Source organism: Papio anubis, chromosome 2 (assembly GCF_008728515.1).
Source record: "Papio anubis isolate 15944 chromosome 2, Panubis1.0, whole genome shotgun sequence".
In the NCBI taxonomy this organism is placed as follows: domain Eukaryota; kingdom Metazoa; phylum Chordata; class Mammalia; order Primates; family Cercopithecidae; genus Papio; species Papio anubis.
In genome coordinates this window covers 45,356,968-45,373,215 of record NC_044977.1, presented here as the reverse complement: position 1 = coordinate 45,373,215, position 16,248 = coordinate 45,356,968, and the positions used below count along the sequence as shown (strand labels likewise).

General features: G+C 39.1%; 1 protein-coding gene across 2 annotated transcripts in view; it reads left to right on the top strand.

Moving 5' to 3' along the window:
* The window catches only part of OSBPL11 (oxysterol binding protein like 11), a 72,091-nt gene that overhangs the window by 33,490 nt on the left and 22,353 nt on the right, over nt 1-16,248 (top strand). For both annotated transcript variants that reach the window (XM_003894042.5, XM_021934152.2), the window contains 3 exons: nt 1,095-1,296; nt 4,811-4,956; nt 8,463-8,603. In XM_003894042.5, coding sequence (XP_003894091.1) covers nt 1,095-1,296; nt 4,811-4,956; nt 8,463-8,603 — 489 coding nt within the window. The remainder of the gene's footprint in view (nt 1-1,094; nt 1,297-4,810; nt 4,957-8,462; nt 8,604-16,248) is intronic.

The window sequence follows — 16,248 nt, the reverse complement described above, 5'->3', positions numbered from 1 at the left end:
AAAGCTTGCATCCAGTACTCGGTCCAAAATCAGCATAACAGGACCAGAAAGTTTGGTTAGGAAAGAGGAAGCAGGAAAGCCATTATGCACTCATAGTAGATTCAAATTGAGTCTGACCAAAGGTATAAAAAGTAAGTGGTTGAGAGCCCAGACTGGAACTTAGTTTAACTTTGGAAGGAAGTATTTGATTCTCCTGTTAAGGATCTTCTAGAATCTTTCTGATAACTTGATGGCTTAATACTCTTTTTTTGAGACAGAGTCTCACTTTATCACCCAGGCTGGAATGCAGTGGCTCTATCTCGGCTCACTGCAAGCTCTGCCTCCCGGGTTCATGCAATTCTCCTGCCTCAGCCTCCGAGTAGCTGAGACTACAAGCGCCTGCCACTATGCTTGGCTAATTTTTTGTATTTTTAGTAGAGACAGGGTTTCACCGTGTTAGCCAGGATGGTCTCGATCTCCTGACCTTGTGATCTGCCCACCTTGGCCTCCCAAAATGCTGGAATACTCTTAATAAAAAGTGCCAGGTCTTTTACGTTTTGTTGCTTCCAAAGAAAAATTGCAGCTGCCTTAGATAACAATCTTTTGCCCAATTGATAAGCACCATTAAATGTTCATTAAATGAAAATAGCCAAACAAACTTTTAAAAAGCCTAATATGGCCCATTATGTCTTTTATTTTTTATTTATTTCTAATTTTGAAACAGGGTTTTACTCTTTCACCCAGGCTGCAGTTCAGTGGCGTGATCATGGCTCACTGCAGCCTCAACCTCCTGGGCTCAGGTGATCCTCCCACTTGAGCCTCCTGAGTAGATGGGACTACAGGCATGTGCCAACATGCCTGACTAATTTTTAAAATGTTGTGTAGAGATGGGGTCTTTCTATGTTGCCTAGGCTGGTCTTGAACTCCTGGGCTCAAGTTATTTTCCCACCTCAGCCTCCCAAAATGCTGGAATAACAGGTGTGAGCCACCGTGCCTGGCCTAGTGGGTCTTTAAAAATGGCTCAGAAGCTGAATCTGGTAATTAAAATGGCAACTGTATGTATACACGTTTTACAGAAATCATGAGTAGGACCCACAGAACTGTTTTTTCCTTAGATGATGTCTCATGCTGAAGGACAACAAAGAGATTTAATTAGACGAATTGAATGCCTTCCTACTTCTGGCCATCTTAGTTCCTTGGACCAGGATCTCTTAATGCTCAAAGCTACTTCCATGGCAACTATGAACTGCTTAAATGACTGCTTTCATATTCTCCAGTTACAGCACGCATCACATCAGAAGGGCTCATTGCCTTCAGGTAAGTTGTCGATTAAAGGTAGGGCTTCACAATGAAGGCCAACACATGGAAAGGACTGCATTTGTTGTAATTCTAATTTCAGAAAATCTTAAAAAAAGGAAAAGAAAACCAGAGCCTGTTGGTTTTTAATTATCCTGCTGTTGTTATACAAATCCTTAATGACTGTGTCCTTTTCAGAATCTAAAATGATTTTAGGACTAATGTCTAATATCACTGAACATTCCTGAAGAGACCTCAAGCTCAACATGTCAAAAACTGAACTCAAAATGTGTATCTCCTATATTTCCATTAAAATTGGTGGCATCACTATCCATCTGTTCATCCAGTTGACCAAAGTAGAAACCTTTGCATTATTTTTTGAGTTTTGACTTAGTCCACTATCATTATTTTCATGTATATAAAAGTCTATCAGTCACTGTTCAGTTTGAAAAATAATGTGTAGCTAGGTAAGGTGGCTTATGCCTATAATCTCAGCTACTTGGGAGGCTGAGGCAGGAGGATCCCTGGAGCCCAGGAGTCCAAGGCTGCAGTAAGCTATGATCCCACAACTGCACTCCAGCCTGGGTGACAGAATGAGACATCATTAAAAAAAAAAAAAAAAAAGTATATATATGTTCACTATTTGAGAACACCTATTTGTTGAAATTAATTGTGCTAGGGAAATGTTATTGCATGGTACTACAAAAATGAGTCTTTCTGTAAATAAGATGCTCATCACATTGTGTGAGCAATAACTTAATAATGCTAGTGATGGCTGTGACTTAATACCTTACATCTCATTGTTCTCTTATTTAACTAATTCACCTTACTCATAAAAGAAAGATATTTTAGAAAGGTAGAGTCTCTGCTCAGGAGACAGTTTCCCTTAGTCAGATGGATATAGGATGGACCTCATCCTCATGTGTGCCTAAATTCAACAATTCCAGCCAACAAACTGTTTTTAATGGCAATTGTAGATGTAGGTCAGGGCACTATTGAGAGAGGCCAGTTATGTATGTTCCTCTTAAAAAATTCATAGTCCACTTAGGGAAGAAACATGTAAATGGTAAGTATAAAATAATGTGTAGGGGCCAGGCGCGGTGGCTCATGCCTGTAATCTCAGCACTTTGGGCAGCTGAGGCGGGCGGATCACCTAAGGTCAGGAGTTTGAGACCAGCCTGGCTAACTTGGTGAAACCCCGTCTCTACTAAAAGTACAAAAATTAGCTGAGCGTAGTGGCAGGCACCTGTAATCCCAGCTACTCGGGAGGCTGAGGCAGAGGAATCGCTTGAACCCAGGAGGCGGAGGTTGCAGTGAACCAAGATCACACCACTGTACTCCAGCCTGGGTGACAAGAGTGAGAATCCATCTTAAAAATGATAATGATAATGTGTAGGGTGCTTCTACTAAAAGGAATAAACTGTGGGAGAATAGCTGACTGGCTGAAGGAAAAAAAAGATAATGCATAGGGTGCTACTACCAAAGGAACAAACTGTGGGAGAATAGCTGAATGGCTGGTAGAAAGAGTTCTGAGAAAGGCACAGAGAAGCTGCAAAGACCGATTAGTTTAGGAGTGAGAGGTAGAGGAAAGGGCATTCCAAAGAGATAGAAGAGTCTAAATTGTGAGTTGTGAACGTGGATTCGTGGCTTGTAGGAATTGTAAGTAGTTCAATATAAATTTTCTCTTCTTATAAAGCAACATACTCATTATAGAAAATACTGTAGAGTCAAAAGAAGAAACAAAATATATGCATTGTCCTACCAACCAGAAACCACCACTGTTGATGTATTAGTATGCTCCCCCTCCCAGATTTTCTCTTTTTTCTTTTCAGTTTTTGTTTCTTTTGCCCTGTTATTATTGGAAAATATATGTTTGTATCTTTTTTCACTTTATATCAAAAATGTGTTCTAATCATATGCTATTGATAAATTTGCTTAGTATTTATATTCCTTTGAGGAGACAAATGTACTTTGATTGACTTAACTATATCCCTGTGTTGAATGTTGGATTAGTTAGGCTTAGCTATGAAATTTGGGTTAATTCTAGTGTTGGTAATCATAATTCTCAGTCAAATGAAACAGTTTATTTCCAGTTTATACTACTTAATTTTTGCTTATTTTTAAGACAATTTTTATTTTTTATTTTATTTTTTCTCACTCTGTTGTCCAGGCCAGAGTGCAGTGGCGCCATCATGGCTCACTGCAGCTCAACTTCCCACGCTCATGCTATTCTCCTGCTTTAGCTCCCGAGTAGCTAGGACTACAGGTACACGCCACCATGGCTGGCTAATTCCTTTTCGTTTTTATGGAGATGGAGTCTCTCTGTGTTGCCCAGACTTGCTTAATTTTTTTAAAGTATGTCAAGTAACACAGTGCTAGATATTAGATGCTCAATAAATACTTAATTAAATACTATATTTCATTTGTGGCCGGGCGTGGTGGCTTACGCCTGTAATCCGAACACTTTGGGAGGCCAAGGCAGGCAGATCACCTGAGGTCAGGAGTTCAAGACCAGCCTGGCCAACATGGTAAAACTTCATCTCTACTAAAAATACAACAATTAGCCAGGCGTGGTGGCGAGCACCTGTAGTCCCAGGTACCTGGGAGGCTGAGGCAGGAGAATCATTTGAACCTGGGAGATGGAGGTTGCAGTGAGCTGAGATCGTACCAGTGCACTCCAGCCTGGTCAATAGAGCGAGACTGTGTCTCAAAAAAAAAAAAAAAGTACATTTCCTACTCCTACATTTCTGCTGCAATAGTCTGAGCATCCCTTATTATAGCACTCTATAACCAAGTTTCTGTGAAACCTAGATCAGCCTCTGAAATCAAATGGAACATTTTCCATTATTGATTAGGCATAGAATCCACTTTGTTTAACTAGTTGAGGGTAACAAGAGACATTTGAATCATTAACCGAGAAGATGACAGGTCTCCAAATGTGACCACTGTCTTCACTAGGTCAGTTATTATTTATTCAGTAGAAGAGTCTTTCAGTTTAAGTTGTATGGGGCTTTTAAAAAATGATTTCAAAAAACAACATGTATTTGCAATTCTTAAATTAGATCCAGGGGATTATTTTGATTGGTTAGACAATTGTTGCTGAGAATAAGGCTCAATCCCAAATTGAAACAAATTTTACTCTTTCACAGTCCCAGACTCCTCCTGTCACTGTGACTCTCTAAAGCCTAATTGCATACTTTTTAAGCAGTAGAGGGACAAAGACAGCAAATCAACTGTTAGGTTGTAAATACACTTCATGATTCGCAGACTTGTCCAAGAATGAATTCAGTCCTATTCAGGGTTGATTTCTTTTAAATAGTATCTGATATCAAGTTGCAAGTTGCTCTGTTGTAAAATACCCAATCATCGGGCTCATGCTAATGAGATATAAGTGGCTGTCTTGCAGGGTCTCTTAACAGGTTTAATTGCTTTTAGTCTTGTAGGCTCGAAACAAAATTGTTAAATAAAATCCACATCTGCCGAACTTTCTAGATTATGAGCAAGTTTCAGCAAAAGGTTTCTCTTACTTCATCAGGAACAACAATCGAGTGGTTAGAACCAAAGATATCTTTATCAAACCACTATAAAAATGGAGCTGACCAGCCCTTTGCAACTGAGCAGAGTAAGCCGGTGGCAGTCCCAGAAGAGCGGCCTGTTGCAGAATCTGGACTATTAGCAAGGGTAAGGTAATATAAAAATATGGTTTTGATGTGAAAAATTAGGTATCACTGAAAAAGAGTCAGTTTTCTTTTCATTGTCAGGGCATGCACATCAGCTTAACACCTGAGCAACACTCTTGAAGATTCTAAAATATTTTAAACTGCACTGTTTTTGAAGAGGTCTCTGATATTAAACTTGTTGGATTTTCCAGGTTAAATTATGTGCCCTTCTTACTTTTAGTTTACTTTTGCTTGATAAAAATATATTTAAAAAATTGAAATTTATGTTTTTCTTTTCCTAGGAAACAACTTACGAGATTTGCACAATGTTTATCTCTTATATTTCTTAACCCATTATCTTAACATTATTTATTAAGTTTATAATCTTAAAACTTAAGTCTTTTTCATAATAAGCACTTTACCAAGCCAGTTGTTTCAAGTATTACGCTACTTAAAATAGCACAGAATCTTAGGGTTTATATTTTTATAAACTATTATTCATTTCACATTTCTTAGAAGCTGAAGACGGTTTTATTCTATTCATAATCTACCACTATAACAAATCATATTGATTTTTTGGCCTTTTGTATTCACATCTGTTATTTTAAGCTATTTTTACTTGATAAGCATTTTCCTATGTTGTACTAGTCTGTATAATTAAAGATTGAAGTAGTCTATTGAGTTAATGCCCCTATTGTTGAATATCTAGATTGTTTGGGGTTTTTTTTTTTTTTTAGTTTATAAATAACACTTTATTATCTTGTTTCCAACGTTTTCTTTCTTTCTTTCTTTCTTTGACAGAGTTTTCGCTTAGTTAAATTGGTTGAGGCACAAGCGCATTCACCACAGCCTCTCATCTCTCCGGGTTCGGTGATTTGCTCACTTCTAGCAGTTTTGGAATATAGGCATGCACCACCACGCCAAGCACTTTGTATTTTTAGTAGAGATGGGGTTTCTCCATGTTGGTCAGGCTGGTCTCAACTGATCCTTGTGTGATCCTCCGCCAGCTCCTCCCAGTGCTGGGATTACAGGCGTGAGCCAGCACACCCGGCCTTCTATTTTTTTTTTTTTTTAGCTTATCTTATAATAATAATATAATTTAGGTTATATTACCAAGTAGCTGTCAATGGTGGTTCACGCCTGTAATCTCGTGCACTTTGGGAGGCCGGTGATCAATGAGGTCAGGAGATCGAGACCATCCTGGCTAACACAGTGAAACCCCATCTCTACTACAAAAAAAATATATCTATATCTATATAGATATAGATATAGATATAAAATTAGCCAGGCATGGTGTTGGGCACCTGTAGTCCCAGCTACTTGGGAGATTGAGGCAGGAGAATGGCGTGAACCCAGGAGGTAGAGGTTGCAGTGAGCCGAGATTGCGCCACTGCACTCCAGCCTGAGCGACAGAGCAAGACTCCGTCTCAAAAAAAAAAAAAAAAAAGTTATACTACCAAGTAGCATTACTGAGTCAAGAGTAATGCATAGTTAATGGTACTTTATATATTTGTAAATTACTTCTTAGAAGAAATGTACGGCACAGGGACTTCCAAAGTTGACAAAAGTGTTGGCTTGATAAGGCAGGCATTGCAGGCAAGGGTTGGCAGGGGAGAAGAAAAAACAATAATATATAAAATGCTTTTTCTCTATAGCTGTTTGACTAGCTCATTTGTAGAATCAGCAGTTAAGAAGTATTTATTAAGCTTAGTGTATGACAAGTCCAATGCTAAGAATTAGAGAAGAAGCAAAAATTGGAAGATACAGGTTTTTCACTGAAGAGACTTATAATGTGCTTGGAGTCACAACATATACACTGAAACAATGAGATGATAATATAAAGCAATATACTTTTTTTCTTAATTGATACCATGTAGGCTATTGGGATGGGGTATTCAGAGAAAGGAAGAAGACATATTGAGTCGGGTACATGAGAAATGCTTTGGAGAGAAAGTGGGATTGGAATTGAGCTTTGAAAGGAGACAGGATTTGAAGGGAGGAGGAAGAGAATGGGACTCTCAAGATGAAGGACTAACACTAGCAAGGATCCTAAGGCATGTGTGTTTATTGAGGAGAAAGCTTGCCTGGTAGTTTTAAACCCAGGATATGCCATTCAGTAACATGTGAACCAATTAATTAACCACCCTTAGCTTCAACTTCCTCATCGGTAAGGTAGGGATAATACTACCTTTTAAGATCCTTATGAGGATCAATTGAATTTAGTAGAACACCTGGCTTATGGGAAATTATCACAGTATTTTTGGATTTTACAACTCTAAATGGCATTATTCATGTTCTCTGTGGAATGAAACTTCCAGGAGCACTGCTCCATAGAATGCAGTGTAAATTGTGCCCCCAAATAACGTAAAAATAATGCAGAAGGGTTAGTCTTAATGACAATAGCATCATGATCATGGGGAAGAATGTGCTATGTTTAAGAAGATTGGTACATGATATGACTTGGAATAAAATGTGAATAGGATATGGAAGTAGACATGAAGACAAATGAATAGATTATGTGCATTTCAAATGAAAAATCAGTTGGATTTGTGACTGACTGGATATAGGGTTGGATCAAGTCAAGTCCCAAGTTTTTGAGTGTAAATGATTAGATAAAATTGTATTGTCATTCATGAAGCAAAATTAGGAAGAAAGAGACTTTTGAGAAAAAAGGTTTAGTATAATTATAAACATGTAAATTTTACATGAGAGGAGGATATATGATTATAAATATATATAAAAAACAAGGGGCTGGGTGTGGTGGCTCATGCCTGTAATCCCAGCACTTTGGGAAGCCAAGGCAGGTGGATCACTTGAGGTCAGGAGTTTGAGACCAGCCTGGCCAACATGGCGAAACCTAATCTCTACTAAAAATACAAAAATTAGCCAGGTGTGGTGGCGTGTCCCTGTAATCCCAGCTACTTGGGAGGGTGAGGCAGTAGATTCGCTTGAACCCAGGAGGTGGAGGTTGCAGTGAGCTAACACCACTGTACTGCAGCCTGGGCAACAGAGCAAGACCCTGTTTCAAAAAGAAAAAAGCAATTAAGGAACTGGGCGTGGTAGTGGGCACCTGTAATCCCAGCACTTTTGAGAGGCCAAGGCGGGTGGATCACTCGAGGTCAGGAGCTTGAGACCAACCTGGCCAACATGGTGAAACCCCATCTCTACTAAAAACACAAAAATGAGCTGGATGCGGTGGTGCACGCCGGTAATCCCAGCGACTCTGGAGGCTGGAGGAGACATTCTTCACTCTTTTTGAAAAATTCTATTTTCCCTCCAAAAAAGAAAAATAGTTCATATGTGATATATATGGCAAAACTGCAATATGTTCAATATCAACAATAATGGGGCTCTCTGAAGGAAATTTATTCCATGGCCAAATGGTTACAGTTCTGAAAGATTTTTGCCCATACTCAGATTCACTTAGGTCAAATGTAAATGTCTTCAAATCTGATATTTATATTTTTGTCCTCAATGGATATGAATAGGTAGCTAAAATACTAGACTTTTGCTTTGTTTTGCATCAAGGAGCCTGAAGAAATAAATGCAGATGATGAGATAGAGGATACATGTGACAACAAAGAAGATGACCTGGGAGCTGTAGAAGAACAACGTAGTGTCATCCTACATCTCTTGTCACAGCTTAAGCTGGGCATGGATTTAACGAGAGTAAGTAATGGCATAAGCTGGCTATGGAGATTGTTAAGGGCTGTACCAGTAATTCTTCATGTTTATGTCAGGACTTTTTATTTATTTATTTACTTTGTTAATATTAATTTTAATTTTTTTTTTCGAGACAGAATTTCACTCTTACTGCCCAGACTGGAGTGCAGTGGTGCAATCTCGGCTCACTGCAACCTCCACTTCCTGGGTTCAAGCGATTCTCTTGCCTCATCCTCCTGGGTAGCTGGGATTATAGGCACCCACCACCACGCCCAGCTAATTTTTTGTAGTTTTGGTAGAGATGGGGTTTCACCATGTTGGCCAGGCAAGTCTCGAGCTCCTGACCTTGTGATTCTCCCACCTCAGCCTCCCAAAGTGCTGAGATTACAGGCATGAGCCACCACACCTGGCTGATCTTTCTATTTTTTGTGATTTTTATTTTTTATGATTTTTTTTTTTTTAGTCTCCTGATCAGCATTTTTTATTTTCATAAAAAATGGCTTTCTTGGCCAGGCACAGTGGCTCATGCCTGTAATCAGGCTGGCCTTGAACTCCTGATCTCAAATGATCCACTGTCCTCGGGAGGCCGAGGTGAAACCCGTCTCAGGAGGCTGAGACAGGTGGATCACTTGGGGTCAGAAGTTCAAGACCAACCTGGCCAACGTGGTAAAACCTCAACTCAGGAGGCTGAGGCGGGCAGATCACTTTAAATCAGGAGTTCAAGACCAGCCTGGCCAACATGACAAAACCCTGTCTTAGGAGGTGGCTGAGGTGGGCGGATCACTTGAGGTCAGGAGTTTGGGACCAGCCCGGCCAATGTGGTGAAACCCCGTCTCTACTAAAAATACAAAAATTTGCCGGGCATGGTGGCCTATAGTCCCCAGCTACTCGGGAGGCTGAGGCGGGAGGATCTCTTGATCCTGGGTGGTGGAGGTTGCAGTGAGCTGAGATTGTGCCACTGCGCTCTAGTCTGAGCAACAGAGCAAGACTCCATCACTAAAAAAAGGGCTTTCTGGTTTTCTTGTGCAGCAGGAAGTTGTCTGGCAAATAATACCAATCGTCTTTGAGTTTCAGAACAAAATTAAAGGGGTCCATTGGTATACTATACTGGAAAATGTAGAGAAAATTATGTAATCCTACAAAACTATGAAAGGCACTTTCACTTACTTCCCACATGCGGATCATGCATTTGGGTATTATCTATAACAGGAGTCTGCAGACTTTTTCTGTAAAGGGCCAGATAGTAAATATTTGCAGCTATGTGGACATAGGTCTCTGTTGTAGCTGTTCAACTCTGCCTTTGTAGTATAAAAGTAGCCATAGACAATATACTGGATTGGGCATGGCTGTATTCCAACAAAACTTCATTTACTAAAACAGGAGGCCAGATTTAACCCAAAGACTACAGTTTGCAGATTCCTGGCCAAAAGCTTTGCTACTTTAAGTGTGATCTGAAGACCAGTAGCATCGCCATCACCTGGAAACTTGTTAGGAATGCAGAATCTCAGGCCCCAGTCGCAGACGTGGTGGACCAGAATCTGCATTTTAATAAGATCCTTTATGATTCATATATACATTAAAGTTTGAGAAGCACTAATCTATAGTTTTTAATTTTAGGCCGGATTTCTCTGTTCCAAGTTTATTTAACTAGTGTGTCTTAATTTGTCTTAACAATTAATCCATGACATTATTTAAAAAGCCAATCAAGTTCAAAACCTATATATGTCAAATATATATTACTTTAGGATAATTTACTTCGAATTACTAATGAAACAATTTTGCATTAGTATGGAATTTCAAAATTGACTTTAGGAGATAGATATCAATTGGAGATTTTTTTGATGCCATTGAAGGTAGATTTAAAACATTGTTTCCAACGAATTGTTCATCTGAAAATATAACTTAAATAGAAAGCATAAGAAGCAGACATTTTAGGAATTAATGAAGAAACCCATAAAGCTTTGATTATTTATATAGCTTCAGTATTTCAACTGGGAATCATTTCTGTTCTAGAAATATTTTCATATTAATGGTTCAGAAAAGACCTCATAGTTGTGAAACTGGTTAAAAATGAATAGTCTTCTGAATGGGGTTGTTTGGTATTAACATGGTGTTTGCAGTCCCTGAGATTTGCATTTATAAGGCGCAAGAACAGCATTGAGGTTTATGAGGCATAAGAGCATTTGAAAAAAGTGTGCTGTAATAGTAATCCACATGGTAGAAGTTCTCTCATGGCATGAATAACTGCATATACTATACTTTCTCCACATTTGTACCTTGTTGATTAAAAAGTTGTATGTGGCTGGGTGTGGTGGCTCATGCCTGTAATCTCAGCACTTTAGGAGGCCAAGGCAGGTGGATCACATGAGCCCAAGAGTTCAAGACCAGCCTAGACAACATGGCAAAACCCTGTCTGTACTAAAAAATACAAAAATTAGCTGGGCATGATAGTGCACGACTGCGATCCCAGCTACTAGGTGGCTGAGATACACGAATTGCTTGAACCTGGGAGGTGGAGGGTGCAGTGAACCGAGACTGCCACTGCCCTCCAGCCTGGGCAACGAAGCGAGACCCTGTCTCAAAAAAAAGGAAAGAAACAATGTTGTATGTGTTACACATATATTACATTAATATTAACCAACCACAAATTAAGAACATCTATACAACATTTAATGGAATGATACTTTTCAGGCAATATTAAAGAGCCTGGTGGCCGGGCACCGTGGCTCACGCCTGTAATTCCAGTACTTTGGGAAGCTGAGGCGGGTGGATCACTTGAAGTCAGGAGTTGGAGACCAGCCTGGCCAACATGGTGAAACCCTGTCTCTACTAAAAACAAAGAAATTAGCCTAGCGTGGTGGCACACGCCTGTAATCTCAGCTGCTTGGGGAGTTGAGGCAGGAGAATCTCTTGAACCCAGGAGTCAGAGGTTACAGTAAGCCAAGGTTGCACCACCGCACTTTAGCCTGTGCGACAGAGCTAGATTCTGTCTCAAAAAATAAACAAATAAATAAAGATAGTCTGGTGACTAAACTTCTGTCACAGCTATGTCTTATCTAATAATAACACTTACTTAACAAATATTTACTGGGCCCTTGTTATATTCCAGACACTGTGCTAGCTCTTGGGACAGCAACAAAGAAGATAACCATGGTCCTAACCTTCATATTGTGAATAAGTAATATGCACTTTCTCTACTGTTCATTTTGTTCCTTTTTAAATAATATTATGAAATTAGTGTAAACACAGAAAATTTTAGAAAACCAAAGAAAATCTATCATTTCACTACCCTAACATAACACAGCTCTCACTTTTGGTATTCCTGTCCAATCTTTCTTCACTTTGTCATAGTTTATATGCAGTTTTGTTTTACTTCCTTTTTTCAGTTAATTTTTGTGTGTGTGAAATGTGTTAAACACACAGAAGACTGAATGGAATACATATAAACATTCAAAGAAAAAAGATAAAATGAATACCCATGTATCTACCTCTGATATTAAGCTATAGAACATTGCCTGAACTTGGAATCTCTGAGTTCCCCTCTCATTTATAGTCTTCTACTTTTTCCTCCACATAACAATTTACTTTACTTTTGTGTCAATTATCCCTCTACTTTTCGCTATGGTTTTACTGCTTTTTTGTACTCCATAATGATGTTTAGAAAAAAATGAATAGCTAACATAAGCTTAGCTTAAGGAAAGGACTGTGTTGCCATTTGTAGAAAACAGCTCCCAGAAAAAGATAAGTTAAACATTTGAGTCTCTGGCTTTAGCTTTTTATGTTATTGAGAAAGTTTAGAAGAGCCCTTTGTAGTGAAATTAGAAGGCAAAGTTGTGAGTCCTGTAAAATATACATCCCAGAGCATTTGGTGTGAGCCAGCTGCAGGAGGAATGTGGGCTGGGGAAGTGAACTGCTCAGTATTTTCAGTTTCAGAGCAAACTGTGACCTACCTCCAACTCTCAGGAATAGATTGAAGTTAGAAGGCATCTATTGGGGAAATGAGCATCTTCAGCCAATCCAGACAGCAGAACATGGAGAGGAGAGTAAGAATTTCACCAGCGGATAGTCAACACAAGCCAAATACAGATATACTTGGAATCAGTTTCACTAGGCTATTTTATCCTCAGATTTGAAAAGATGATACAATGGCAGCATGAAGCGTGTGGACGACAGTCTTCAGTATGTCTGTCTCTTGAGTCACATCACTCTAATCTGGACCGGGATTTCCTTTAGCTTTCTCTTTGGCTAAATCTGTTTACTGTATCCATTTCTTCTTTCTTGGTTGCCTCTCATTTTGTTGGAATACATCCTCCATTAATTTCTCAGGAAGATTTGTAAGAAGAAAATGTGAAAATGTGTGTCTGAAATGTCTATGTTGCCTTCATGTTTCATTGCTGGTTTAGATAGAATTTGTTGCTTGTGGACAGGTGCAGTGGCTCACGCCTGTAATCCCAGCACTTTGGGAGGCCGAAGCAGGCCTTGAGTTGGGAGGCCAGGAGTTCGAGACCAGCCTGGCCAACATGACAAAATCCCATCTCTACTAAAAGTACAAAAATTAGCCAGGCATGGTGGCACATGCCTGTAATCCCAGCCACTCGGGAGGCTAAGGCACAGGAATCACTTGAACCTGGGAGGTGGAGGTTGCAGTGAGCTGAGATCACGCCACTGCACTCCAGCCTGGGTGACAGAGTGAGACTCCATCTCAAAAAAAAAAAAAAAAAAAGAATTTGTTATTTTTAAATAATTTTCTTTTATAATGTCTCCTTGCTACAGGGTTCTAATGGAAAGACTGAAGTCATTCTGATTCCTGATCTTTTGTTTGTGACTTGTTTTGTAGTTTTTCTCTCCAAAATTGTTTAGAATCTTTTCTTTGTCATGTCTTGATATTATGACATTGATGTAGATTTCTTTTATCCGTTGTATCTGGGTACTTGGTGGGCCTTTTCAGTGTGACAACTCATGGTTTTGAGTTCTCTGCAATTTTCTTGAATTATTTCTTTGATGATTGTATTAGGGTTCTCTCGAAGGATGGAAATAATAGGATAGATAGATACATAAAGGGGAGTGTATTAAGGAGTATTGACTCACATAATCACAAGGTGAAGTCCCATAATAGGCCATCTGCAAGCTGAGGAGCAAGGAATCCAGTCTGAGTTCCCAAACTTCAAAAGTAGGGAAGCCAGCAGTGCAGCTTTCAGTCTGTGGTTGAAGGTCCAAGAGTCCAAAAGCGAAGAACTTGGAGTCCGACGTTTGAGGGCAGGATGCATCCAGCACAGGAGAAAGATGTGGGCCAGAAGACTCAGCAAGTCTAGTCCTTCCATGTTCCCTTGCCAGCTTTTATCCTAGCAGCTGATTAGATGGTGCCCACGCAGATTGAGGGTGGGTCTACCTCTCCCAGTCCACTGACTCAAATGTTATTCCCCTTTGGCAACACCCTCACAGATGCACCCAGGAACATTACTTTGCATCCTTCAATCCAATCAAGTTGACACTCAATATTAACCATCACAATGATTTTTCTTTCTTCCAATTTTTTGTTTGTTTGTTTGTTTTCTCTGAAATCCTTATTATATGGCCATTGGACTTCCTGGTCTGGTCTTTTATTTTTCTCTCCTACTTTTCCTTTTCTCTCTTTGTCTGACTTTGGTGTTTTGGAAGATTTCTTCACCTTTTATCTTTTAACCCTTCTTTTGACTTTTAATTATTGTTATGTTTTTAAACGTACTGATTTTTTTAAAAAGCATTCTTGTTGTATGTATATAATATCTTCTTAATTCTCTGAAGATATTATTTTTTGTTTTTATTTTTCCCCTCCTTTGAGGTTTCTGTTTCTCCAAATCCGTTTCTTTATTTTGTTCTTTATATTCCTAGTTAGAGGTTTTCTCGGAAATCAGTATTTCTTTTCTGCTCACAATTAAGTTTAGGGAAACTAAAACCTGACTTCAACACATAGGTGGAGCCTATGTTTTTCATTGTCCCATAATCTGGATGGGCCATTTGTTGGGAAACTTGGTGTCAGTATCATTAGGTTTTTCCTCTAGGTTTAGTCAAATTTCCCAGAAGAAAAATTTTTTTATCTCGCACTTGGTGAGTCCAAAAGTAGTTAAAAAGGAGAAGAAGGCTGCATGAGAGAGGGTGTTAATAGCTAGCATTTAGTTTACATGAAGTTATTAAATGCCCTTGTTATGTATCACTTGGTATCCACTCTCTTAGAGTTCCTTGCTATTCTCCAGTCTAGAATATAGACCACCTTGTTTATCCGGAGGCTAAACCTCTAGACTTTGAGGTCTAAGAGGGTAGTTACTAACAGTGTGGAGTTGGGGGTATGAGTTAGGCATCTAATTGCTTTCCATACAGATTTTACTCAGTTATTTTTATTTTAGCATTTCTGTGAACCCCCAGATCCAGAGGCACCTAGTGCTGTCAGCTCCTGAGCCTTTTCAGGAATCTGTGCATGTTGTAATCTACTGCCTGAGTTTCAGCTTTCCCGTTAGGAACTCTCAAAATTTTGTTGTGTTTTGTCTACTTTCCTGGTATCTCTGGGTTTGTCTTTATATGAAGTTTATTTAATTTCAGTGGAATTTTGGTAGAAAATGAAATTAAGATGCATGTGTTCAATTCACCAACTGAACCTGCAACATCCACTGTCTTTTGTATTATTTATATCATCTTCAAAACCATCTTTTTAAATGACTATAATAGTCAATTAAATGAAAGTTCCCTACTTCAGTTAGCTAGAACCATAGTTCAAAATGGAGGTTGTTCTAATTATTTTTTCACATTGCTTTTCCTTCATTCAATTATTTATTTCCTAAGGCTAGATTCTTAGAATAATAAGTACTAGGCTAAATAGTTAAGAGCATCTTAGGGCTCTTGAAAAATATTGCCAGATTTTGCTTTCTCACAGGTTTGAACCATTTTGCAGTGCCTTTCCGAACTCTGCTTTAAGTAAAATACTTAATCTTTCTTACACTTACCTGGTTTTAAGTATAAAAAGTTCTCTTATTGGAAATAATTCTCTTGTACTTAAGATTAAATATATGTTGCAGTTTTTGCTTCGGTCTGTGATCTCTTTAGTCTGTTCTCAGGGAATGACATTTATTGACTCTTCTCATGTCTTGGTCATTCATCTACAATTTAATTTTAACATAGGAAAGGAGCAAAGGCAGGCTAACATTTACTTTGAGTTTTAATGCCGTTTCCCTGGTGATACTTCTATCCAGTCTAGAAGTTTGAGGATTTTTTTGAAGTTTCTTCTAACCCTCTTGAATTTATGTTTAATCTTGGGCAGGTTTGCGTTTCCTTGTAAGAATGCTTTTTTTTTTTTTTTTTTTTTTCAGATAGGGTCTCACTCTGTTGCTCAGGTACAAGTGCAGTGGCACAGTCATGGCTCATCGTAGCCTCGACCTCCCAGGCTCAAGTGATCCTCCCACCTCAGCCTTCTGAGCAGCTGGGACTACAGGCACAAGGCACCATGCCCAGCTAATTTTCGTATCTTTTATAGAGACAGGGTTCCACTATGTTGCCTCGGCTGGTCTCGAATTACTGTGCTGAAACAGTCCTCCCAACTTGGCCTCCCAAAGTGCTGTGATTATAGGCATGAGACCCTGTGCCTGACCAAGAATGCTTATTTTTTAATGTGACTAAACAC